The sequence below is a fragment of the Schistocerca americana genome, chromosome 6 (genome assembly GCF_021461395.2).
Source record: "Schistocerca americana isolate TAMUIC-IGC-003095 chromosome 6, iqSchAmer2.1, whole genome shotgun sequence".
In the NCBI taxonomy this organism is placed as follows: domain Eukaryota; kingdom Metazoa; phylum Arthropoda; class Insecta; order Orthoptera; family Acrididae; genus Schistocerca; species Schistocerca americana.
In genome coordinates this window covers 482,353,197-482,379,049 of record NC_060124.1, presented here as the reverse complement: position 1 = coordinate 482,379,049, position 25,853 = coordinate 482,353,197, and the positions used below count along the sequence as shown (strand labels likewise).

General features: G+C 42.6%; 1 protein-coding gene across 1 annotated transcript; it reads right to left on the bottom strand.

Moving 5' to 3' along the window:
• Positions 1 to 9,880: 9,880 nt before the first annotated feature.
• Positions 9,881 to 25,535, bottom strand: LOC124619821 (facilitated trehalose transporter Tret1-like). Its single transcript, XM_047146425.1, has 2 exons — positions 25,406 to 25,535; positions 9,881 to 11,766 (listed from the first exon to the last, which is right to left on the bottom strand). Exons 1-2 carry the CDS (start codon positions 25,461 to 25,463, stop codon positions 10,352 to 10,354), a joined length of 1,473 nt encoding a protein of 490 aa, XP_047002381.1. The 5' UTR covers positions 25,464 to 25,535; the 3' UTR covers positions 9,881 to 10,351.
• Positions 25,536 to 25,853: the final 318 nt, after the last annotated feature.

Here is a 25,853-nt window from a genome sequence, read left to right as displayed (position 1 = left end):
AACATGTTTTACGCAATGTTAAGCTAGAATGATGTTTAATTCTGGCTATAAGTGCGAGTTACAGGACAGATTAGCCACTATTTAAAACCTTATTTATCAAGGGCCTCACTGTATGCTTTCGTCGGTCTGATGGCATTTACCAAACGATTTTTTAAATTTCTCATACATTTGTGGAAAAGGTATCTACTTTGGTAAGCGAGCTGGCCAGCTGAATATAACAAGTATGAGTTATTCGTAATTTGCTTATTTAGGAATTTGCCGTCGGTGCGACAACTACCTTGCCGTTTGTTTACTTACCGTTTCTGCGCATCGAGCTGAGTTGGTTCTCTCCGTATTGTCACTTGGGTTTTGCCACTGTTTCCTTTCGAGCAACGTCTGAAATAAAGATCTTGCCTCGCTTTGGTGTTCCATATGTCAATTGTGTATGACTTAATGCAACTGATTTCTTCTAACTCTAGTGTAAGTTCAATCTAATGATTTGCTTAGCCATTGCGCAGCGAAGCTTTCTGTTTAAACTTAAGGTTCTCCGAAGTAGTAATTTCAAGAAATCCTGTAGCACCTTCAACGACTGTAAGTTTGTTGCACGGTCGCCGACCGTTAATTCTGATACTCTGTATCTCACGTAAATGATGTTGAGATTTCTTGTAGTGTAGTTCTGTCCACTTTAAGTTTTGTCGGTGTTACTGGTAAAGTGGTGTCTGTGGCCGAAGAATCGTGTTATTTGATAAAAATTGCATGTAAAATTGTATTACTTGAAATGGCTTCATCGTGGGAGACACTCAGCATTGGTGCTTGTGCAATTGCAAATTATTTTTTTCCTTTATTGATTTTCAATTCCCCCCGAAGGGGGCGGGCTGGCAGCAGCTTAGTACGCTGCTTGTCAGCCTACAGACTTTTATTTAAAAAGAAACGGAAGAAGAAAAGGAACAAGAAAAACAGGTGATAAAACGGTGACGTCAAGTGTAAAATGGCGGAGAAATGCGGAAAGTTAAAACAGAAAGCAAAAGGGGTTGGCAACGTTAATAAAAGACACAGGAATCGGACAAGTAACATAGTACACACACAATTAAAAAACACGGCGGCAGTCTGGTTTCTGTTCGCAAGAGATAAAAGGCACACCCAGCGACAGTATGATGGCCGTTCGCAACACTTCCCAAAAAAACACTCACTGTAGAACACTGCACGAAAGTGGCGGCACAAAGATGACACTCTCGAGCCAAAGGCAAATGGGGGGGGGGGGAGGACCTGGAGGAGGGGGGAGAACAAGGAGGGAGGAAGGAAAAAAACGAAAAAGGGGGGGGGGGAACCAAGAAGGGAGAGGACTAATAAAGGGGGAGAAGCGCAGCAATTGCTAAGAATAATTATTTGAGTGCTTTTACCCCGTAATTCTTTTTTAACCACTTTTAGTGCAACTACTTAAAACTCTAAATTATTTTGGCTTCACCGTTGAAGACACTTATTTGGGCTTTAAGCCGTTTTTGCAGTTGCAAACTACATTGGGGTAAGGGAACTAATGGGATAACGATACGTACAAACACAGATGGCGTGCCACCATCGCATATCGCTTACACAAGGCATGAAAGCACGGCGCATTGACAGAGCTGCCATCTGTACTCTGGTAGTACATGTGAAAAGGTTTCCGACGTGATTATGGATGCACCACGCGAATTAACAAATTTGAACGTGTACTGGTAGATGGAGCTAGACGCACGAGGCATTCCATTTCGGAAATAGTTGGGGAATTCAGTATTTCGAGAGCCACAGAATATCAGGCATTGCCGGTTTCAACGAACAACGCAGTATCCGACACCTTTCACTTCACATCTGAGAATAACGGCGTCTGCGTAGAATTTTCAGTGCTAACAGACAAGCAACAATGCGTGAAATAACCGCAGAAATCAATGTGGGACCTTCGACGAACTTATCCATTGGACAGTGCGGCGTAATTTGGCGTTAATCGACTATGGCAGCAGACGACCGACGCGAGCCTTTGCAAAACATCGCCTGCAGTGCCTCCGCTGGGTTCGTAATTATATCGGTTGAACCCTTGAAGACTGGAAAACTGTAGCCTGGCCAGCAGAGTCCCGATTTTGGTTGGTAAAAAGTGGTGGTAATATTCGACTGTGTCGCAGATCCCACGAAACCATGGACCTAGGTTGCCAATAAGGCACGTACAACCTCGTGGCGGCTCCATAACGGAATGGGCTGCGTTTACATGCAATGGACAGCGTCCTCTGGTCCAGGTGAAACTATCATTGACTATAAATTGTTATGATCGGCTAAGTGGAGATCATCTGCAACCATGCATGAATTTCTACATCTACATCTACATCTACATTGATACTCCGCAAGACACCTAACGGTGTGTGGCGGAGGGCACTTTACGTGCCACTGTCATTACCTCCCTTTCCTGTTCCAGTCGCGTATGGTTCGCGGGAAGAACGACTGTCTGAAAGCCTCCGTGCGCGCTCTAATCTCTCTAATTTTACATTCGTGATCTCCTCGGGAGGTATAAGTAGGGGGAAGCAATATATTCGATACCTCATCCAGAAACGCACCCTCTCGAAACCTGGCGAGCAATCTACACCGCGATGCAGAGCGCCTCTCTTGCAGAGTCTGCCACTTGAGTTTATTAAACATCTCCGTAACGCTATCACGGTTACCAAATAACCCGGTAACGAAACGCGCCGCTCTTCTTTGGATCTTCTCTATCTCTTCCGTCAACCCGACCTGGTACGGATCCCACACTGATGAGCAATACTCAAGTATAGGTCGAACGAGTGTTTTGTAAGCCACCTCCTTTGTTGATGGACTACATTTTCTAAGCACTCTCCCAATGAATCTCAACCTGGTACCCGCCTTACCAACAATTAATTTTATATGATCATTCCACTTCAAATCGTTCCGCACGCATACTCCCAGATATTTTACAGACGTAACTGCTACCAGTGTTTGTTCCGCTATCATATAATCATACAATAAAGGATCCTTCTTTCTATGTATTCGCAATACATTACATTTGTCTATGTTAAGGGTCAGTTTCCACTCCCTGCACCAAGTGCCTATCCGCTGCAGATCTTCCTGCATTTCGCTACAATTTTCTAATGCTGCAACTTCTCTGTATACTACAGCATCATCCGCGAAAAGCCGCATGGAACTTCCGACACTATCTACTAAGTCATTTATATATATTATGAAAAGCAATGGTCCCATAACACTCCCCTGTGGCACGCCAGAGGTTACTTTAACGTCTGTAGACGTCTCTCCATTGATAACAACATGCTGTGTTCTGTTTGCTAAAAACACTTCCCAAATAACGATGACTTTTTGTGGATGACATTGCGCCATCTCACTAGGCGACAAGAGTTCGCTGTTGGTTTCAAAAAAATTCTGGACAACTCCGGCAAATGATTTGGCTGCCCAGTTCGCCCGACATGAGTTCCATTGAATATTTATGAGACATAATCGAGGAGTCAGTTCGTACACAAGGAAAGGAACCCAAGGAATTTCGCAGAGCGAGAAAGAACTGTCAGATGAAATATTAGCGCCACTGCATGATGAGTCAGTGGGATTTGTGGTGTCTTATACTTTCCAGACGATGTACGTGAGGAGTGAATTGATAACGACACGAGCTTAACAGGTGAAAGTGATATTGAACCAAGTGTCGAACCAAGTAGTTCAGCATCCTTGTCGGACAGGGAATCACAAATCCCGTCTCCAGGGAAACGCGGTAAAGGACAATCGTTGTCCAAGAAGCGGATAATGGTTCAAATGGCTCTGAGCACTATGGGACTCAACTTCTGAGGTCATCAGTCCCCTAGAACTTTGAACTACTTAAACCTAACTAACCTAAGGACATCACACACATCCGTGCCCGAGGCAGGATTCGACACTGCGACCGTAGCGGTCGCGCGGTTCCAGACTGAAGCGCCTAGAACCGCTAGGCCACTCTGGCCGGCAAGAAGCGGATAGTAAATATAATTACATACATGGAAAATCATGAGCAGCATAGCACATTCCGAATGAGTCCGCAGCAATACGATCTTGTGTTGCATAAAAAAAACTACAGATATTCAAAGGAGGACAAGGTGCACTTGTTACAAAAACTGGTTTGTAAATGAACGCACCGCCATTTGACTGTATTGTTGTTTATTTGATTACGACCCAGGTTTCGGCCTTTTATGCCATTTTCAAGTGATTGAGTTTATGTCATTAACATATATTGCACGATACCAAGTTCATGAAGCTCAAAATTGGCCACGAATTAAGAAAAGTATTCGATCTCCACGAAATGCCAGATGTAAAATCATCTTCTTGTAAAAACATCAGTAAGATGATGACCTTGTAAAAGGATTAGTAATATGTAAAATCATCATCTTAAGAAAACATCAGTAAGATGTTGATTTTACATCTAACATTTCGTGGTGAGCGTATAACTTTCTTAATTTATGGCTAATTTTGAGCTTGATGTCCCGCAGTACTGCTACGGTCGCAGGTTCGAATCCTGCCTCGGGCATGGATGTGTGTGACGTCCTTATGTTAGTTAAGTTTAAGTAGTTCTAAGTTCTAGGGGACTGATGACCTCAGCTGTTTAAGTCCCATAGTGCTCAGAGCCATTTGAACCATTTGTCCCGCAGTATATGTTAATGACATAAACTCAGCCACTTGAAAATGGCATAAAGGCCGGAACCTGGGTCGCAGTTAACATACTACGATATGCACATCAAACTGTGCACAGTATAGACCGGAGTGATTTCAAGGGGGGCAGTGGATGGGTGCATAGCTTCAGACAGTGCTACAGAGCTGGAAGGCGTGAGATAACGAAGTTTCAAACAAAATGTCAACTGACGATGCGCAGCAAACTACAGAATCGACGGGAAAATTTTGAGATGAGATAAACAAACTTACCCATTCATTCAGTAAGGAATTTGTTTTCAAATCCGACCAATCGGGACATCAAGAGGAAATGCATATGAAAGAAACCCTGGTAATTAACGGTACCAAGACAGTTGTATCAAGATCAACTAACATAAACGCCTTAATACATTCGTATACAATTATTACGCCGACTGTCAATTGGCTGGAATGTTATTTATTGTGCTGCGTGAAGTTGGAGGTGTTCCGCCCTTCCGATGCTTTCTCATGTGCATGATCGTGCAAGGACAGTAGAAATTATTTGTGTCACAACAAGCAAGTGTGGGAAAATGGGTCTAAGAGAACAACAACTATGGTATAAGCACTGCTTTTGGGCAATAGGTGCTCAAAATAACTTGGTTTTGCTTGATCCCTGGTCTGTGTATAAAAATCGTACTCTCACAGAGCAAATTATGTTTCTGTTGGCACAAAGAAGGTGAATGTGAAGAAAAAATAGTTCAGTTGATGGACGGAAGTAGGAAGTACAAAAATGTCCCGGGAAATTCAGCAATACATAAATTCAAGTCCATTAGGAATGAAATAAACAGGAAAAGTAGGAGAGTTAAGGCGAAATGGCTCAACAAAATATGTGAGGAAATCGAAAAAGAACTGATTGTCGGAAGGACTGACCCAGCATGTAGAAAAGTCAAAATAACCTTCGGTGAAATGAAAAAAAAGGGTGGTGACATTAAGAGTGCAACGGGCATTTCAGTGTTAAATGCAGATGAGAGAGCGGATAGGTGGATAAAGTACATTGAAGACCTCTTTGAGGGGGAAGATTTGTCTGATGTGACAGAAGAAGGAACAGGAGTCGACTTAGACGAGATAGGTGATCCAGTATTAGAAACAGAATTTAAGAGAGCTTTGGAGGACTTAAGACCAAATAATGCATTCCAACAGAATTTCTAAAATCACTGTGGAAGGTGGCAACAAAGCGACTATTCACTTTCGTGTGTAGAATGTATGAGTCTGGCGATATACCACATAATTTTCGGAAAAACAATATCCACACAGTTCCGAAGATTGCAAGAACAGACAAGTGCGAGAATTATCGCACAATCAACTTAACAGCTCATGCATCCAAGTTGCTGACCAGAATAACATACAGAAGAATGGAAAATATAGTTGAGAATATGATAGATGATGATCAGTTTGGCTTTAGGAAAGGTAAAGGCACCGAAGGGTCATTTCTGAGACTGCAGTCGATAATGAAAGCAAGACTAAAGAAAAAATCTAGACATGTAGATAGCATTTGTCAGCCTTAAAAAAGACGTTCGAAATTCTAAGAAATATAAGTGTAAGCTATAGAGTAAGTCGGGTAATATATAATACGTACCAGAACCAAGAGGGAACAATAAGAGTGCAAGACCAAGAATGAAGTGCTCGAGTTAAAAAGGGTGTAACGCAGGGATGTAGTCTTTCGACCCAACTGTTCAATCTCTACATTGAAATCAATAAAAGGTTCAAAAGTGGGATTTAAGTTCAAGGTGAAAGGATATCAATGATAAGGTTTGCTGAAGACTGCTATCCCCAGTGAAAGTGAAGACCAGTGATCTGTTGAATGGTATGTAGAATCTAATGGCTTCAGAATATGGACTGAGAGTAAATAGAAGAAAGTAATGAGAAGTATCAGAAATGGGAACAGCAAGAAACTTAATATCAGGATTGGTTCAAAAAAATGGTTCAAATGGCTCCAAGCACTATGGGACTCAACATCTGGGGTCATCAGTCCCCTAGACTTAGAACTACTTAAATCTAACTAACCTAAGTACATCACACACACCCATGCCTGAGGCAGGATTCGAACCTGCGACCGTAGCAGCAGCGCGGTTCCGGATTGAAGCGCCTAGATCCGCTCGGCCACAGCGGCCGGCTCAGGATTGGTGATGATGAAGTAGTTGAAGTTACGAATTTTGTTACCTGGGAATCAAAACAGTCCCTGATCCGTGGAACAAGGAGGACAGATGAAGCAGACTAGCACTGTCAAAAAGGGCTTTCCTGGCCAAAATAAGTCTACTAGTATCAAACATAAGGCTTAATTTGAGGAAAAAATTCCTTAGAATGTACGTTTGGAGCACAGCACTGTATGGTAGTGAAACATCAACTATGTAGAAAACGGGAGAGAAGAGAATTCAAGCATTCGAGATGTGATATTACAGAAGAATGTTGAAAATTAGGTATACTGAAAAAGTAACGATTGAGGAGGTTCTCCACAGAATCGGTGAGGAAAGGAATATATGAGAAAAACTGACACGAAGAAGATATAGGTTGGTAGGTCATCTGTTAAAACATCACGGAACAACTCCCATGGCAGTAGAGGGATCTGTAGAATGTAAGGCTGTAGAAAAAGACAGAGACTGGAGCACACCCAGCCAATAACTGAGAACGTAGGTCGCAGGTCTTACTTTGAGATGAAAAGGTTGGCACAGGAGAGGAATTCATGGCGGGTCGCATAAAATCAGTCAGAAGAATGACGACTCCAGTAGTTCCCTCTGGAAAAGTGTGTGACATTACAGTTCACAGCACCTGGATCTACTGAACAAATTCAGCCTCTGGATGTTTATTTCTTACCGTGCCTATAAAACATGTTATCACAGTTTATTTAGCTATGTCTTAATGGATAGCCAGTTTCATGATGATCTCCACGACAGACTATTCTACATTCGGTTGCATGCCATCACATTCCATCAGTTCTCAGCACCCCGTTACACCAATATGGTCCTACATGCATTCTTAAAGAATGGACACCTAGCTGAACTTCGTGAACGGTTTGTGGCCCCCAGTGAGTTCGCTTTCGATCTCGATGGTGTGAAATTTGTGATCACTGTGACACGCTATTTTTCATTTGGTATTTATGGTGCAAGTTAATGGTTTGTTTTGAACATCTCCTGAATGTCGACGACATCCATTTTCTAAAGTGTAATACATACATCCCACGGAAGGTTGATCTGTGCACCTCCGGAGCACTCATTTTCTGTCGCCCTCCTGATACCCATGGTCAGCCGTTAGCAGCTAATATTTTTCCTGTCATAATTGTCAGCAGAACTCTTTCGGATGAGCCTTGCTAAAGACTGAACTTGCGGCCTCGCATGAAAGGGGTTCCTTGTTAGAGTGCAATGTATTCAGCACTCTGCTGTTTTCTTAACAAAGCTGTAAAAATGGAGCCACTAAACACGTAGGACGTAGCACTCATCCAACCACAGTGTCACTATGTAAGCTACAGTTTCAGTTTTATAAGTATCTGACGTTAAATGAGAACCAGATATTCCACATACTTTATTAAAGGTTCGAGAAGTTTATTTGATGAAACAGTTATTATGAACACAGTACAGACATGTATCACATTGACCACACAATACAATAACAAAACTGCAAAAATGTTCAGGTTTACATTCGCATCCGGCGGAAGAGAGATCACAGAAATTATATATTATACCCAGTTGTCATGTACATAAGAAATTCTTTACCGCTATCGCAAAAGTAGTATGTTATTTTGTTGATGGAATTTCACATGCCTGAACACTCATTGACGAACATTGAAAGTATACCCAGGCTTCGCAAAAGCCAGTTTACTCCAGTGTCGTAAGATGTGAAACTAAAGCCACACTGAATGTGAGCGTGATCTATGGTTGACTTGAAAACGATAGACAGTCCTTACGCCAGCAGGTAAAGGGTGATCAAAAAGTCAGTGTAAATTTGAAAACTTAATAAACCACGGAATAATGTAGATAGAGAGGTAAAAATTGACACACATGCTTGGAATGACATGGGGTTTTATTGGAACAAAATGTCCGACATCTACATCTACATGACTACACTGCAATTCACATTTAAGTGCTTGGCAGAGGGTCCATCGAACCACAATCATACTATCTCTCTACCATTCCACTCCCGAACAGCGCGCGGGAAAAACGAACACCTAAACCTTTCTGTTCGAGCTCTGATTTCTCTTATTTTATTTTGATGATCATTCCTACCTATGTAGTTTGGGCTCAAAAAAAGTATTTTCGCATTCGGAAGAGAAAGTTGATGACTGAAATTTCGTAAATAGATCTCGCCGCGACGAAAAACGTCTTTGCTGTAATGACTTCCATCCCAATTCGCGTAACATATTTGCCAAACTCTCTCCCCTATTACTTAAAAATACTAAACGAGCTGCCCTTTTTTGCACCCTTTCGATCTCCTCCGTCAATCCCACATGGTAAGGATCCCACACCGCGCAGCAATATTCTAACAGAGGTCGAACGAGTGTAGTGTAAGCTGTCTCTTTAGTGGACTTGTTGCATCTTCTAAGTGTCCTGCCAATGAAACGCAATCTTTGGATCGCCTTCCCCGCAATATTATCTATGTGGTCTTTCCAACTGAAGTTGTTCGTAATTTTAACACCCAGGTACTTAGTTGAATTGACAGCCTTGAGAATTGTACTATTTATGGAGTAACCGAATTCCAACGGATTTCTTTTGGAACTCATGTGGATGACCTCACACTTTTCGTTATTTAGCGTCAACAGCCACCTGCTACACAATACAGCAATCTTTTCTAAATCGCTTTGCAACTGATACTGGTCTTCTGATGATCGTGTGCTCAGCCGCCAGTTTCGTCATGCTTGGCCTCCCAGGTCCCCAGACCTCAGTCCGTGCGATTATTGGCTTGGGGGTTACCTGAAGTCGCAAGTGTATCGTGATCGACCGACATCTCTAGGGATGCTGAAAGACAACATCCGACGCCAATGCCTCACCATAACTGTGGACATGCTTTACAGTGCTGTTCACAACATTATTGCTCGACTACAGCTATTGTTGAGGAATGATGTTGGACATATTGAGAATTTCCTGTAAAGAATATCATCTTTGCTTTGTCTTACTTTGTTATGCTAATTATTGCTATTCTGATCAAATGAAGCGCCATCTGTCGGACATTTTTTGAACGTTTGTATTTTTTTGGTTCTAATAAAACCCCATGTCATTCCAAGCATGTGTGTCAATTTGTACCTCTCTATCTACATTATTCCGTGATTTATTCAGTTTTCAAATTTATACTGACTTTTTGATCACCTGGTATTTCGAAGTTTTCGGTTTTGAGTTTAGACCTTTCGAAACGGTTCTTAAATCGTTACATAACTGTAAATTTAAATGTCGATAGAAGAAAAGCCCTAAAGCCACAGAGTTAAAATATTCCTTTGCAATTCCTTATACTCTAAATAGCGCCCAATACTTACGTGACTTTGACTTTTGGAACAGAATCATTTCACACAGTATGCACAATTTAGTTGTGCCATAAGTGACTTCATTTACCCTCTGCACAAATAAGAAAAAGAAAACTAACAAAAATACAAAGGAATGATCTAGGAACCTGAATTCAGCCATGCCCTTCAAGTTAAATCACTATCGGGCAAATCACTGGTTTTGCTCTGATACTTTGTAGATGTTGTACACTACTATGCAACTTGGTTATGACTCTCCTTCGTAGACACCTGATCGTACTTTTCCGCGCCTTCATTCTTACTTCTCCGCTCTCTCCTTAGATCTCGAAGAATTTCACTGATGGGACGATTCTTTGTCTCCGGTAGGAAAAAGAATATGTACACGTTACTGAGGATACAACAAGTGCTGAAGAACCAGTAGCAGCCGTAGAGCTGCAACCAGTCGACGAGTATGACATACGACTTCATGACGAAGGTGGCGACCAGCATCTGGCAACCGAGGCCGATGGAGACGCCAACCGGTGCGGCCTCTGGAGCGAACAGCTCGTTGACGATCACGAAGAACAGCGGGCCGACGCCTATGGCGTTGAGAAAGAGCTGCAGCGACATGGCGGCCACAGGCAGCCACCAGACAGAAGCCACGTCCGATCCGCGGTCCTGCGCGAAGGAGTAGCCGCCCAGGGCGAGCAGGCAGGCGGCCATTCCGCCGTTGGTGGCCATCAAGAGTGGGCGACGCCCAGCCCGGTCCACCAGAGCGGAGGATACGAAGGTCGCCAGAAACTGCAGGGCGCCAACCACTACGGCTGACCAGGCCGCTGTCGAACTGTTGCCGGTTGCGGAGAACATCTGCACTAAGTAGTTCAGAGCTATCGTAACGCCAGCGAACTGTTGGTTGAGGATGATCATGAAGACGGTAAAGAAGCCGAGGCGGCACGTTCTGTCCTTGAAGAACTGGACCACCGAAAGCCCTCTCCCCCCGTTTTCCGACGCCCCACTGTTGAGATTCGACCGCAGCTGTTCCAGCTCCTGACTGACGTTGTGGCCAGCAGTGCGGAACCATCTCAAGGACTTGACAGCGTCGCCGTCTCTACCCTTGGACAGGAGATACTGTGGTGATTCGGGCAGGAAGAAGAACCCCAGCAGGTACACAATTGGCAAGATGACGGCCATAGCACAAACGATTTGGTACGAGGCTACGGCGCCCATGAGGTAAGCGATCAGGATACCACCATTGAAGAGGAGCCCAAAGAAAGTTCCGACAGCGCCCCGTATGTGTTCCTGTGCCGCCTCGGTTATGTAGGTCGTGGTGACCACAGGTGTACAGCCGGCAGCAAATCCAGTCAAGACTCGTCCCACCAGCATGGTGGCCAGTGATGGCGCCAGCATGATGATCACTCCGGCCATGGCCGAAATGGTACCCACCAGATAACCGGCGACCTTGTAGCCCCAGCGCTGGCTTGTGAAGCTGCAAGCTGCAGGGCCCGCGATCCAAGCAATGAAGAGGACCGTCGCCACCCATGATGATTCGTCTTTAGTCAGCGGCCGATCCAGCGGAGCGGTATCGTTGGCTGTCCCGTTGTTCTCCAGAACAGGGATAGCCACAGCCGACCACCCGACGACGTAACCAGTATTCAGCGATATGAGGTTAGCTATAAAGAAAGAGCAGAGACTTTTAACACACATGTGATAGGCGAAGCGGACACAATAACAAACTGTACCGTAAGGTCTAAACTAATCTACAGTGCGGTCAAACTAAGAATCTAAAACTAATCTACAGGTTGGCTGAACCAAAACTTGTATCCTTCACTAGGCAACCTAAACGACATAGAGAGCATTAGAAAATTATCTAAAGCGAGTCTGTATACCGAAAAAAAGTAGCTCAAGTCAAACGTAACCTATAGAAAAGTCACACAGAAATGTAACTTCATTTGGCTGTCCATGTGAAATTTAACAGGTCTTTTGCCAGTAGGTCATCCTTACAAATTATCTGTGCTGCATGAGATAAGGCTTCCCTATCAACCTGGGTGTGTTCAGTTCTGAAAAATTTCTGAGTGAAGTGGTGATGGGACGTCTCAATACGTTTATTTTTTATTTTTTGTACCCATTCGTGAATGATGATATTACTGTCTTATGCGTAGTTTACCTGCCAGCTTTATTCTTGCCATCCTGTAGATTCCAGTCTGTGTAATTGTTTTTTCTTTAATGGATAAAAATACACAAGTACACGTGTACACCACAAGCTCTGAATTGGAAGCCTTAATTGGCCCTTTATGATGCTGTTCATCATACATTTGAGTTAGGAATTTAATAGCCATCTCTGGTGACTGTTCTTTTAATAAAGCACGATACGTCTCTATGAAACCACCATCACTGTCAATAGAAAAGTCACGAAAAAGTGGTTAAAAGTTTAGTAGCAGCACACACCTGATGACGAATTACACAAAAATGAAGTTCACTGACAATCTGATGTATAAGATTACCAACTGAAAATAACTTTGGTATCAACTGAATAAAAACGTCAGCCTGTTTCTTTCTCTGAAAGGAAAAAAAATGAACTCAAAGCTTGCCTTAGTATCTGAGAGGATCTCCAAGAAACAGTGACACAGTTCTGCGAAATTATTGCTCGTGCAATCATATCATCTGGAAACGTGTTACAAGGTATTCATGTTTAAATGATGTTAAACGGTTCCTTATAAAGCTACTTAAATTCACAAAAAATCTGAAAAAAAAGTTTTACGCTCACAGGACTTCATAGCGCCTGATATTTGAATCCCGAAACTCTACGCTGTTATGGGTCGGCTGCAAATGGTAGAGAACAAGCTGTCAAGATTTAAGCATCTAAAGATTTTAAGCTGTCAGCGGTTTGCATATGTCTTGGAGAAATACAGCCCATTAAAGTTCTTAACTTCAAGAATGACACCATTTACACAGAACACTCGAATTGCGATACTGCGTTTGGTGGCCCATAGAATAATATGTACTACCGAAGCTATTCTGTGTGTTTCCATACAACAGATTCTGTGATAAAAGCTATTTAACGGAACCAGAAAATGGTGCTGTAAAGACAGCGAAGTCTCCTAAAACACCAAAAGTGTAACATGACAGCGTCAGATATTCAGCCGGATTGTTTATTGAAACTCGCGGCATTCTAAGCTACGTTCAAGAAGTACAGAGCTGATGGATAACATTGGAAACTGTGATTATGATTGTAGATGGTGTAGACACATTTGGGAAAGATACATCTCCAAATCATAGTAACAGATATCAGGAAGACTTGCAGATGGTGTAAAGACTAGCAATTGCCCGTTGTTAAACATATATAACATTGCACATAAAAAAGGTAGATGAGGCGACTCGCTATCGACACCCACTACAGTTATACACTGAGGACCATTGATTTACGAGATTGAATGCCAACAGATGGCGTGTTGGCAAGTGTCGTGATAAGCAAGCGAAGCAGAGACAGTTGGGGAACCATTCTAACGTCTGCACGGACAGAAAATTCGGAGATCCACTGACATAAGCGACTGACGAAACGGAGGTTTGTTTTGACCCAGCGCGTGGGAACGAGCAAGTCGGCGAAGCTGTTCGCGTGGTGTTGACGTGACCATCAACGGAAATGTTTAAGGGACAGTGAAATCACGAGTAGCACACTATGCGGGGCAGACTGACGTGGGTCTCCTCAGCAGATGAAACACAGTTCGTGTCACGAAAGGTCGATTGTGTTATCCAGATACGACGTCATCCAGGTGTATGACGGCTTGAAACATGCACCACGCCAGGGACGGAGGCTGGCGGGGCCAGAATTTGCTAGGGAGGTCCTTCGCCTGACCTGAGACCTCTGGTAGTAGTCCAAGTCATCATGACAACTGTGGTCAACGTATACATTATTTAGGCTCGTTTACATCTCTTCACGCTTGATGCCTTCCGCGACATACGTAAGAGGCGTGTTTTTTTAAGTAAGTACTGTTTTGAAATTTAAAAAATACGTACTAAGATATCTCAATAATTTTATTTTCACATGAAAACCTGTACCTTAATCTACGCACTGACGCCATTACAGTCCGATTCTTCCTTGCTTACGTCGTGTACAGAGTGGTTAAGATGCCTCCGATAATTGTGAGTCCCGCCGACTGTGAAGTACGGGCTGTTCAAGATTTCTTAGTGCTATAGGCGTAAAAGCGCTCGATATTCATTGTGAGATCTGTGAAGTTTACGGAGAAAACATTGTCGGTGATGTAATGGTAAGAAAGTGGGTGAGAGCATTTAAAGATGGTCGCACAAATGTGCATGGTGAACCACGGAGTGGGCGTCCTTCGGTCGTTATTGAATGTTTGGTGCAGGAAGTGGACAATAAGCTGAGAGAAAACAGATTCTTTACGATTCCCTCCTTGCGGGATGACTTTCCTAATGTTTCTCGTAATGTTTTGTATGGCATTGTGACCGAGCACTTGAATTACCGAAAATTGTGCACACGTTGGGTACCGAAAATGTTGACGAATGTGCACAAAACCAGACGTTTAGACAGTGCATTGACTTCCCTTGAGCGGTACCACAACGACGGTGATGATTTCTTAAGTCAAATTGTTACGGGCGATGAAACATGGGTGGCCCACGTCACACCAGAATCTAAGCAACAGTCCATGGAAGTTGAGCAAGGGCATCGTTTTGCTGCAAGACAATGCCCGTCCGCATGGGGCGAATCAGACCCAAGATCTCAACACATCTTTTCGATGGGAAACTCTAGATCATCCTCCGCACAGCCCCGATCCTGTGCCCAGTAACTACCATCTGTACCTGCAATTGAAGAAACACCTAGGCGGTAAGCGTCTTCAAGACGAGGACGAAGTCAAAACAGTGGTGATGCTGTGGTTAACAAGTCAGGCGGCAGACTTCTATGAGGAGGGTATTCAAAAACTGGTACAACGTTATGACAAGTGCCTCAATATTGACGGAAATTATGAAGAAAGGTAGATTAAGGTACAGGCTTTCATGTAAAAATAAAATTATTGAAATATCTTAGCAAGTCTTTTTTTTTAATTTCAAAACGGTACTTACTTAAAAAACACGCCTCCTATTTTCGGAAAAATCAGATTCTGAGGGGCGTTCGATAAGTAATGCAACATATTTTTCCTCGGCTAGTTCCGACAGAAAAATACTTCAGCCACTATAGTTTCATGAAGCTCCGATAGGTGATGGCGCTATACATAGCCTTCGAAATGTCGTCTTGTCGCGAATGGGTCGCGGATGTGAGTAGAAATGCATAAGATTGCATAAGGTATACATGTAGGAAAGCAACGTAACGTCAGCCAGGGCGCTGGGTAGCAGTAGAGGTTGTGTTTTTGTGGCAAGGGAGCTACATGACCTGGAGCTCGGGCTACATGTAGCTACATGACCAGCTACGACAGAATGTTTTGGAAGGACGAAAGGACACGGGAGACGCGCGTGATCGACGGGGATTGCATCAGACGGGCCTATACAAGCAGGGCTGCTGGTGCTGCTGGAAGATTCCTTCGACAATTACCTCAGACGCTGGACCTGAGTTACTCTGCCCTCGGGACGGGACTTCGTTTCTCGTGGCACTTAGCTGCACAGGGTACATGCAGGACAGCCCAACTTACATTCAATGTGTTGGTGCCTCGTAGGGTTCGACAGTGGTCTTATCCTACCTCGAGTTTCATCTCAGTTATTTCATCAGAAGTATACGTCCTTTATCCCACCGAGTTCCCTTATGTGCAAAGAATTTCCAGCTTGTTTTGCCGCACCAGGACTTCGAGTTGGACGAGCCACCTCATTTACTGAATTTAGCGTCTAGCTCCCACCCTGATCCGCTCACCGGAAACTACAGACGCGACAGTCTGTAATTGAGGTGCGTTCCAAGCAGAAAGCTCTCATTCAGTTTCTTTTGGTGGAAATGCGCAGTATCACAGGAATTAATGGGTGCTTACAGAATATCTACGGAGACCTAGCAGTGAACAATAGCACGGTGAGTCGTTGGGAGAGGCGTCTGTAATCATCGCAACAAGGTCACGCAACCCATCCGATCCCCCTCGTGTCGGATGCCGGCACGCAGCTGTGACTCCTGGATCGTGCGGAGACTCTCTTTCGAGGTGATCGGCAGATCAGAGGCACACGCCTCGCTGTTCACTGTTGATAGCGATGACTTATTTGTCCGCCAGCTGGGTTGTTCAGAGTTTCTCGCAGCCTAGCTTAAGACCATAAAGAGTCACGAACGACAATGTGTGCGGAAATACTCGCGCCTTCGAAGCTGATCGTGAGTTTTATGTCAAACAATTTCACAGGCGATGAAACATGGGTTCATAACATCCAACCGGAAACAAAACGTCATACCTCAGCCGGTGAATTTATGGCGACGGTTTTCTGGGACTCTGAAGGGGTTATTCTGTTCGATGTCCTCCCTCACGCTGCAATGATCAATTCTGAGGTGTAAAATGCTACAATCAAGAAATTGAAGAAACTGCTTCATCGTGTTCGTCACCACAAAAATACAAACGAACTTCTTCTTCTCCATGAAAACGCAAGGCTTCAGTCATGTTTGCGCAACCGGTAGGAGCTCAGAAAACTTCACTCGAACGTTTTTCTTCATCCAACATACTGCCTGGATATCGCTGCTTCTGACTTCCATCTTCCAGGTCCATTGAAGGATACACTCCGCGGGAAACTGTTGGTGGATGGTGGGGAGGTTATTGATAACAGCAAGACGTCAGCTTTAACGTCGACGCCATACAGGCCCTCCGCCACACACCGTTGGGTGGCTTGCGGAGTATCAATGTAGATGTAAGGTCGTGTGAGGCCGTCGTATTGAACGGAGGCTATGCTGAAAAACAGATATTTACAGCCAAAAGAATGGGGAATAATACTATGAATTGGAGTCCTGAATAAGACCACCCTGGTTTCAGAAAAAAATGTGTTGCATTACTTATTCAGCGTCCCTGTTATGAATGCCGGACATTTGCCACACCGGACATTTGCCACACTGGACATTTGCCACACTTGCCCCTTCGCCAGTTAGCTTTCCTTCGCCAGGTAGCTTGAGTAGCGATCCCTCAGGTAAGGGACGCCCTTCCCCGCACTACCTCCGTCCGCTTTCAAACCGCCGTCTCCACATCTTACTCGATACAAGCAGTACGTAAGGGACCTTCTTCTCCGACATCTTGGCCAAATACAGAGCTTCTTTTCCGAAATCGAAATATTTATAACTTTTGGGAAACGAAAGCAATACCGACGATTATGTCAGCATGTTATTAGTTCTGCCAAGTATAAATATAGATTCCTCTGTCTGTACGGTAGCTTCCTTTGACGCTTACTGATTGCGATAGAAACAGTCCATCGGCATGGGAGCAACAAGAAAGGAAACGAGAATGCAAATGTACGCTAACCATTTCTTTTTTATCACTGCATTTGTGCCTACTTTAATTACTACAACTGCATACCCAAAAGACACTAGGGAAAGAATAAATGGGTTTGTGAATGTTTGAAAAGAAGAACGACATACTCCATATTAATTTACTCTCTAAAAACATTAGTTAATAAAATGTAGTGGGACAATGTTCAAAACAACTGAAAACACGTTCACTAAATAGAGATAAGAACATCTATGATTGACATGTCATCTAAAGTCGACTTACAATTTTAAAAAGTTATAAATAAGAAAATGAACTAATACAGAATGCTACGCTTGTAACGTACGTTGTTGTTCTACATTGTTTAGCTCTGGTATTTACAGGGTCACAGAGAAAGCATCTTAGGTTCTGGAGGGAAAAGCCGTAATTGTAATTATCTGCGCTACAACAGAAACAAGAAGGACAGCTTAAGGAAAAATAATGTGAGCTCACTATCGACTTTGAAGCAGATAGTTCCTGTGACTTAGTATGGGCAGAGGTTATGCTGGACAACCGGAATAAATTAATAACTGGCCCCTTTTATCGACCCCTGTCTCAGATGAAACAGTTGCTGAACAGTTCAAAGAAAAGAAAACTCGAGTCTCATCACAAATAGGTACCCTACTCATACAATTATAGTTGGCAGTTACTTCAATCTACCTTCCCCATGTTGACAAAAATACATTTTCATATCCTATTGTAAATAGAAAATAACTTCCGTAATTGTTCTAAACGCTTTTTTTAAAAATTATTTTTAACAATTAGTTGATGAGGCCATTCAAATTGTAAATGGTTACGAAAACACACTTGACCTCTTAGCCACAAATAATCCTGAGCATCACGACGGATACAGGCATTAGTGAACACGCAGTCGTAGAGAGGCCTCACTTCCGTAACAAAGAAATTCACCAAAACAAAACGCGAAATATATCTATTTATAAAAGCAGCTAAAAATTCAGGTGACGTCTTTCTAAGAGATAGTCTCCAATCCTTCCAAACTATGTAAATGGAGACTATATGTGGCTTAAGTTCAAAGAAATAGTATCAACAGCACTCGAGGTATTCATACCAAATTAATTAATAAGAGACGAAACTGACCCCCCCCCCCCCCCCCCATGGTACATAAAACACGACAGAAAGCTGTTGCAGGAGCACCGCAAAAGGCACGTATAATTTAGACGAACGCTAAATCTCCAAGATTGGTGAAGTTTTACTGAGGCTCGAAGTTTGGTGCGGATTTCAATGCGAGATGCATTTAACAGTTTCCACAACGAAACTCGCTATAGAAATGTGGCGGAAAATCCAAAGAGATACTGGTCCCATGTTAAGTAAACCAGTGGAAAGGCTCAAAAAGTACCTTTACTGCGCGACAGCGACGGTAATGTTACTGATGACAGTGCCACTAAAGTGGAGTTAGTAAATGCATTTTCCGAAATTCCTGCACCAAAGAAGACGAATTAAATATTCCAGAATTCGAAATGAGAACAGCTGCAAACATAATTTAGAAGTAGATATCCCTGGTGTTGCAAAGCAACTGAAATTATACTGTCAGTGACAGAGGAAATGATCAAAAATGGCTCTGAGTGCTATGGGACTTAACATCTATGGTCATCAGTCCCCTAGAACTTAGAACTACTTAAACCTAACTAACCAAAGGACAGCACACAACACCCAGTCATCACGAGGCAGAGAAAATCCCTGACCCCGCCGGGAATCGAATCCGGGAACCCGGGCGTGGGAAGCGAGAACGCTACCACACGACCACGAGTTGCGGACAGGAAATGATCAAATATCTTTCCAAAAAGTCTCTAATGTGTAAGAAAAGTAGGTGTAATACATTTGTTCTTATGCCCTTTAGTAACAATTAATTTTCAGTAGTAAGTTCCTTGCTTTTGCTGACCTGTTTAAAGATAATCAATAATTTAGTAAGAAATTTTAATTTTTAAAGGACTATATCTAAATATACTTAAGTAGATTTACATCTACTATAAATGTTTGCAGCTAAACTTAAATAAAAAATATTTGAGGTGCCAAAATGTCTACCTTAGCATCAGATCAGTTTTGGGATGTCAATTTTAGGTGCAATTCAAGGGTTCAGTTCCCATTTTCTTTTACGAAAGCGTATACTATCAGTTTAACAAACCATGATATTTTAGGTGATAGTTGCGATTCTGAAGCTTCAGAAAATTATTTTAGAACTCACAATTATTTAATAGTATGGCCATAATATTGGAAGGCAGAAAAAAGTTATCTTAACGTGACAACAACAGGGATACTTTTGTGAGGCTTGAAACACTTTTTAATTTTTACATTAAAGGCTGATTCGCATCACACTTTGCACAGGCTTTGGAGCGTGAAAATGATAAATGACCATCTACCATTCTGGCGTGTGTAAAATCAGCCTAAACACGCTGAACTAATGTACACTGTATTTACAATTACAACTTAATATTAGCTCCGATAATGCTGCTTCAATGTTTTAATAATTTTATGTCAGTAACCTGCGAGGACTCGGTGGTCTTCATAGTTTTTAATACATTATTTTTAACGTATTTTAGTCCGGTTTCTGAATATGGGCAATGGCTTTCAAGCAAGACCTAATGTTGGCTGTCTCTTCACAATTCTTTATGATTCTCTCTATCCTGTCGTCCAGCTTCAAGTACTTCTTCTTCCTCTTCTTAGCTTCAAGATTCATTTCCAATTTCATGTACATACAGTTTGTGAGCTGTGCTTCCTTTTTCAAGCACTCCACCAAATAGTTGATTTTAGGGTGAGGGTTTCCAATAATACTATTTATTTTGTTGTGCCACCCTTCAACAGCATTCGTCTTTCGGTGCCTTCTTCCGTAACAGTCCCACATTTCTATTGCGATATCCTCATTCTCTATCCAGTTATCCACAAAGTAGTCAAAAAATTGAGAGAACCTTCCGTTATCAGGAGCTTCTGCATGAATCTCAATCCATCCATTGCTTACGTCCTCCAGTTTTACAACTGCCAGCGCTGCACACATGCTGACGTGAAGTTTTAAATCCTCGTTCTAGCGGTACTCCTCAGTTAGACCGAGAACTCGAGTTCTTCTCCATAAACTATTCTTCATATGGAAACAGAATCCATTTATTTCAGTTATGGGAAAAACTTGACGAATGGCCGATATCGCAGTTGCCTCAAAGTCTATCTTTACTTGTTTAGGACACCACTCAGAGGCTGCCTGTTTTATCAGACGAAACAGACGAACATATGTGTCTTTCTTCTTATTAGGGAGCAGTGCAAATACAGTAGGAAGAATGTCTGTTTCTTTAATCGGGCCTTCTAAGTCTACGTGTATGGTGTAGATCTGTGGAAACTGCTTGCTGCATCTCCTAAATGTTCCATCCATAAAAAAATGGGAACATGTTTTTAAACTTTCTTTTCCTTTGCTTCCACTAAAAATCATTATTCTCACCTCTAATCTATCGTCTTCCAGAAGAAAACTACCGCCATCTCCCATTATTAATAGATCATCATGAAGATCAATTTCATAAGAGTTCTTAGGCTCTTGTTGGTTCCCCCACTCTTGACTCTATCGACGACGCATGGTTCTCTTCATAGATTCTGAATTAGGCATCACTGTAACAAAGTCATAAACTTTATTATGTACATTTCCCATTTCATCCGCGTATATCTCCGATAACTGTCTCGAGACCTTCTCTTCGTTCTTTCCACTTTCAGAGCTGCATCGTCAGGTAATCCACAGAGATGTTCCAATACGCTCAACACTTCTCCGTTTCTCGAAAGCAGCTTTCCCTTGCAATTATCCGCTTTTCGGCGTAAGCACATCCATGTAACAACACCTTCTTTAGATTCCCTCTGTTTAAGATACGAGTAACCTTTCCAATGAGCAGGAGGCCCGCCCTTGTTCTTTGTAATAACTTCCATACTGATGGTCACGTTAGGAACTTCGAAAGCAAACTGGGCGGGCGGGTGAGCAGGAAGAGGAGGAGGAAGAGGAGGGGGAGGGGAGACAAGGGACCGAACCCTTCGGAGCAGGTAAAACCGTGGCAAATGTCCGGCGTGGCAAATGTCCGGACACCCCTGTTATATCTAGGTTTCTTGATAAACAAAAACCAAAACATATTCAGCCAACGAAAAAGATAATCCAACGACATTCTTCGTTTTCTGTGGAAGAGCCTAAAACAACATATTAGACTAGGTAAATCTGGCTATCTAAAGCTATTCTTCGTGCAGCGAACAAGTGCATTTGATCTTTGTTGATGCGTGCTACCAGTTTCGACATTACATTGATGACATCTTCAGGCCCCACACGTCATATTCGTAAAATCGTTATAAACGAAACAACCCATATAACTGGATCCGAGAATCAAATCACTATGCAACAGCTCTTTTTGTGTGGGGCCTGAAGATGGCATCAATGTAATGCCGAAACTGGTAGCACATAAGAAGTTCGTTAAATAAATTTCTACAATACATACGACTGTTGGTAAATTATTGCATCAAGAAAAGTGCATTTGAGGTACCTGGCTTTTACAATATGCAATGTGGTTATGGAACAGAAACTGTGTGGTCTGTCCGAGCGCTGTACGAGCTAAGCATAATATCAAGTTCGGAAAAGATAAATCGATAACTTCCAAGAATGTTTGCCTATCGAAACTATAGGCTGCAAACGACAGATATTGAACGTGTGGTTCTGATTCGATCACACAACTGTGGTGGCGGGATTTATGACAAATTATTTGTGAGTTGCTATGATTTGTGATTTGCAGCGAAAACCTAAGCGATCTATGTTGGTAGTGATTTGGGATGTCTGATGTCGTAGACGGTTCTTCGGCCGATTGCCTGACGTGGAAGAATATAATTCCATGCTTATGTAATGTAGGGAATATGAATTTCTGTCGGAGATAGCCGGCCAAAGTGGCTGTACGGTTCTAGGCGCTACAGTCTGGAGCCGCGCGACCGCTGTGGTCGCAGGTTAGGATCCTGCCTCGGGCATGGGTGTGTGTGATGTCATTAGGTTAATTAGGTTTAAGTAGTTTTAGGTTCTAGGGGACTGATGACCTCAGAAGTTAAGTTCCATAGTGCCCAGGGCCATTTGAACCATTTTTGTCGGAGATATGGACTAATGCCGGATGACGAAAGGAGAGAATGTGTAGATTGCAGTGGGGCGAAATCCATAAAAGTTAGTAAGAAGAATTGTGATAGTGAAATCCTTTAGAATTTCATTGTGGAAGTTGTGGTAATAGAACGACCATCAGGATAAATTCATGGTTTGACTGTTCAGAATTATCGATCCAGACCAGTATAATTTTTGCAGCTTGCTGGATTAGAGAGTACATCCTGCAAGCAACAGAGTCAGAAAGTACTTATCTACCCATACCGTATGCAGCTATTTCGGGTTTTGCAGAGAAGTTATGTAATAGTGGCGAACGACAGTGTACCGATCGGTGGACCAAAAAGAGTAGTTGACGAGGGCAAGTAGCTCATAGTAAGAAGAGAAAACCAGAGAGGACGACCTTTAAAGAATGAAACCGAACATATGTTGATATTCGGTGCCATAGAATGACAGTCCTGTAAGTACTTTTTGGTAAGAGTGTTCTCCGGAGACAAGGTAACTTTAGTCGGTTTGATAAAGCACTTTATACTGCCCCGTAGCAAAGTGATTAGAGACTGCTTTCAATCCTACAAAACATTAAAAGCAGAAGAATTCAACCACGAGTTCGTGAACTATTGTGTAGAGTTCGTGACTTTCGCTGATCCCAATGTAAACACGCAGAACGTCGAGAGGCTGTGCAAATCAATGAAATCTTCCACTAAAAGAGAAGGGCGTTCAGGAGAAATAGACCAACTCTACTTGTTGCAGTATCCGCATTTCCATAACTTACGGTTGCAAGGAAAAGTTGACGCATGTGACACTTTACTAGGGTGACCAACTCTCCCGTATTTCCCGGGATCTCCCGCATTTAGAGACATTTTTTCATAATCTCCCGGCTTCCGCATTTTCAGGCTCAGTGGCCGTTTATCTCCCTTTTTTAACTATATTTTTCTTATCACGTACCGGTAGGTAAATATATTTTTCTATCATTTAAATTTTGCACGCACTGTCAGGATTCGTTCGTAGACAGCAGAGACAACTGATTTTTTTTGTGAATATTGGAAATGTTTTCTTTCAAAAAGCAAAGTATTTGGAGAATTCCGACCTTAGTATTATGGAATCTCACGAAGCTGTAAACTCACTAATTAGTAAAATTAGAGAGAGAAAGGAAGATAGGTTTTTTGGTAGTGGTACTCATAAATTATTAGCCTCTGTTCTTGATTTAAATTTGAAATCTAGTAGTGAGAACAACTTCATTGAATTCTATGATTGTTTATATTCTTACTTAGGTAGTAAATTTGATAACAGTTTAAAGAGTTTAATCGCACTATGTCTAAAAAGGGAACATGACATTCAATGACATGCATGAAGTTGTAGAATATCTTAAGCTGGATTGTATTAATGAAGATGAATTATATGAGGAGTTTTGTAGTTCTAATGATGCAACTAAATGAGCTGTCTCTTTAGATGGTAATGTTATCCAGAATTGGATACAGGTTTTTACAACTTTGAAATCAAATAATGTTAATTTTGGAAACTTGGGTATGCTGGATTGTTTTGTTATGAGTATACCAGGAAGTAATGCTCACACTGAGGGAGTATTTTCTCTTATGAATAATAAGTGGACTGATGTAAGGAACAGAAGTAGCACAAACTTAATCAAATCGGAACTACAAGTTGCCATGAATTTTCTCTATTCGTGTAGTGAATTCCTTGAATTTGCTAAAAATGATGTAAAACTACTGATTGAGGCAAAATCAGTTGCAAAATATGTATAAGTATTTGTGATGTGTAAATAAATGGTCTACTTTTACAAACACTGCTTTGGTTTTTGGCGAACTTTTCCCGTGCTATTAATCTCCCTTATTTTTTGTCAAGGATATCATAATCTCCCTTATTTTCGTTTAGAAAAGTTGGTCGCCCTACACTTTACCCAGATTTTTGCGTGACATAGACAGAGTTTACCAAAATTATGATAGTAAGCGAACTCTTCCCGTACCATACACATGAAATGGACGTATTCATGACGACAACGTCGATGACGAGAGAGGTAAGACATTTCCTTTGTAATTACTTTAGTCACCGTTCTCCTTTTTTCGTTGCTGTAGTGACCACTATAAACACTGCTCATAACTCCCGCCACCACAGTCGCAGTCATGTGGTCTATTTGGAATGCGCGTTCGATATTTATCGTTTCGTCCGCGGTGTCAATAGGCAAGCATTCTATCAGTGGAGGCGTACCATAGCCTTATGACATGACGTTATATCATCTCTGAACGTGCTAAGAACTGATCTCACGTTTAACATTAATCAGAGACAGTACGAAAAGAAGCATACGAAATAATTCGGATCCATCCTAGTAAACTTAACACAAACTGACCGTAAATTTAGCACTCCCTGGGGCTGTGTGCAAGAAACCGATCATTCAAAATTAGAAACATGAATTCAGATAGAAGCAGTGGTTGTGGTTGGGGGCTAGGAATGGGGATGGAGCAAATCTCTTTCTCCTTCTGCTTCGAATTTTCTTGCATATGGAAAGGCTGTGCTATCTTCACTGATTATTCCTCACATTTGCGCATGCTCGGGTGACGTCACCCACCACCCAGTACTGCACTGTGCCAGAGATACGCATCGATCCTGGCAGTCAGCTCCTGACAAGGAAGATGTTGAATGCCTTCGAGAGCTCGAGCCTTAGCTAACATGACGCGACTTGCGAAGAGAAATTCCTATACCTCTAAAAGAGAAGATCAGTTAGGTCCTTTCGTGAAAGGTCGATATTGCGCCAGTGGCCAGACTCACCAACGAAAGCGCCCAGGAACTGCGTGGCGACGCCCGCGACCGGCTTTTCCGACGCCATGGCTGTCCGACCACTGCCGCCCTGCTCTTCGCGCGGTACTCCGAGACGCGCGAGTTGGCGCCTTCTGCTGAAACGGCAGTCCGCGCTCATAAATAACCTCGCCCTATCTGACAAGCCTAACACTCCGGGACGCCCGTGCCGTCGGACTTAACAATGCTCTCGCACGCACGTGGTGTTTAGTACTTGCTAATGTTTGCACACGTGGCTATTTTAGTCTACTGTAAACGTTGCAGAATGGTACGTCAATAATGACGTCCTCTCGTTACGTAGAAGGCAGTCGTCCACTTATCGTACACTCTGTTTTTTTAGGATTCGGCCCTCTGCTAAAGCAACCAAGTAGTCGGTATTGAGATGGAGACTCCTCAGTTAGGGTCGAGTTTCTCGTTTGGT

What these genes read in the sequence shown, in the direction of transcription:
- LOC124619821 (XM_047146425.1), bottom strand. Translation starts at nt 25,463, where the DNA reads ATGGCGTCGGAAAAGCCGGTCGCGGGCGTCGCCACGCAGTTCCTGGGC. An exon ending in GTTCCTGGGCGCTTTCGTTG is followed by an intron (nt 11,767 to 25,405) that starts GTGAGTCTGGCC and finishes CTTTCTTTATAG; the next exon opens with CTAACCTCATATCGCTGAAT.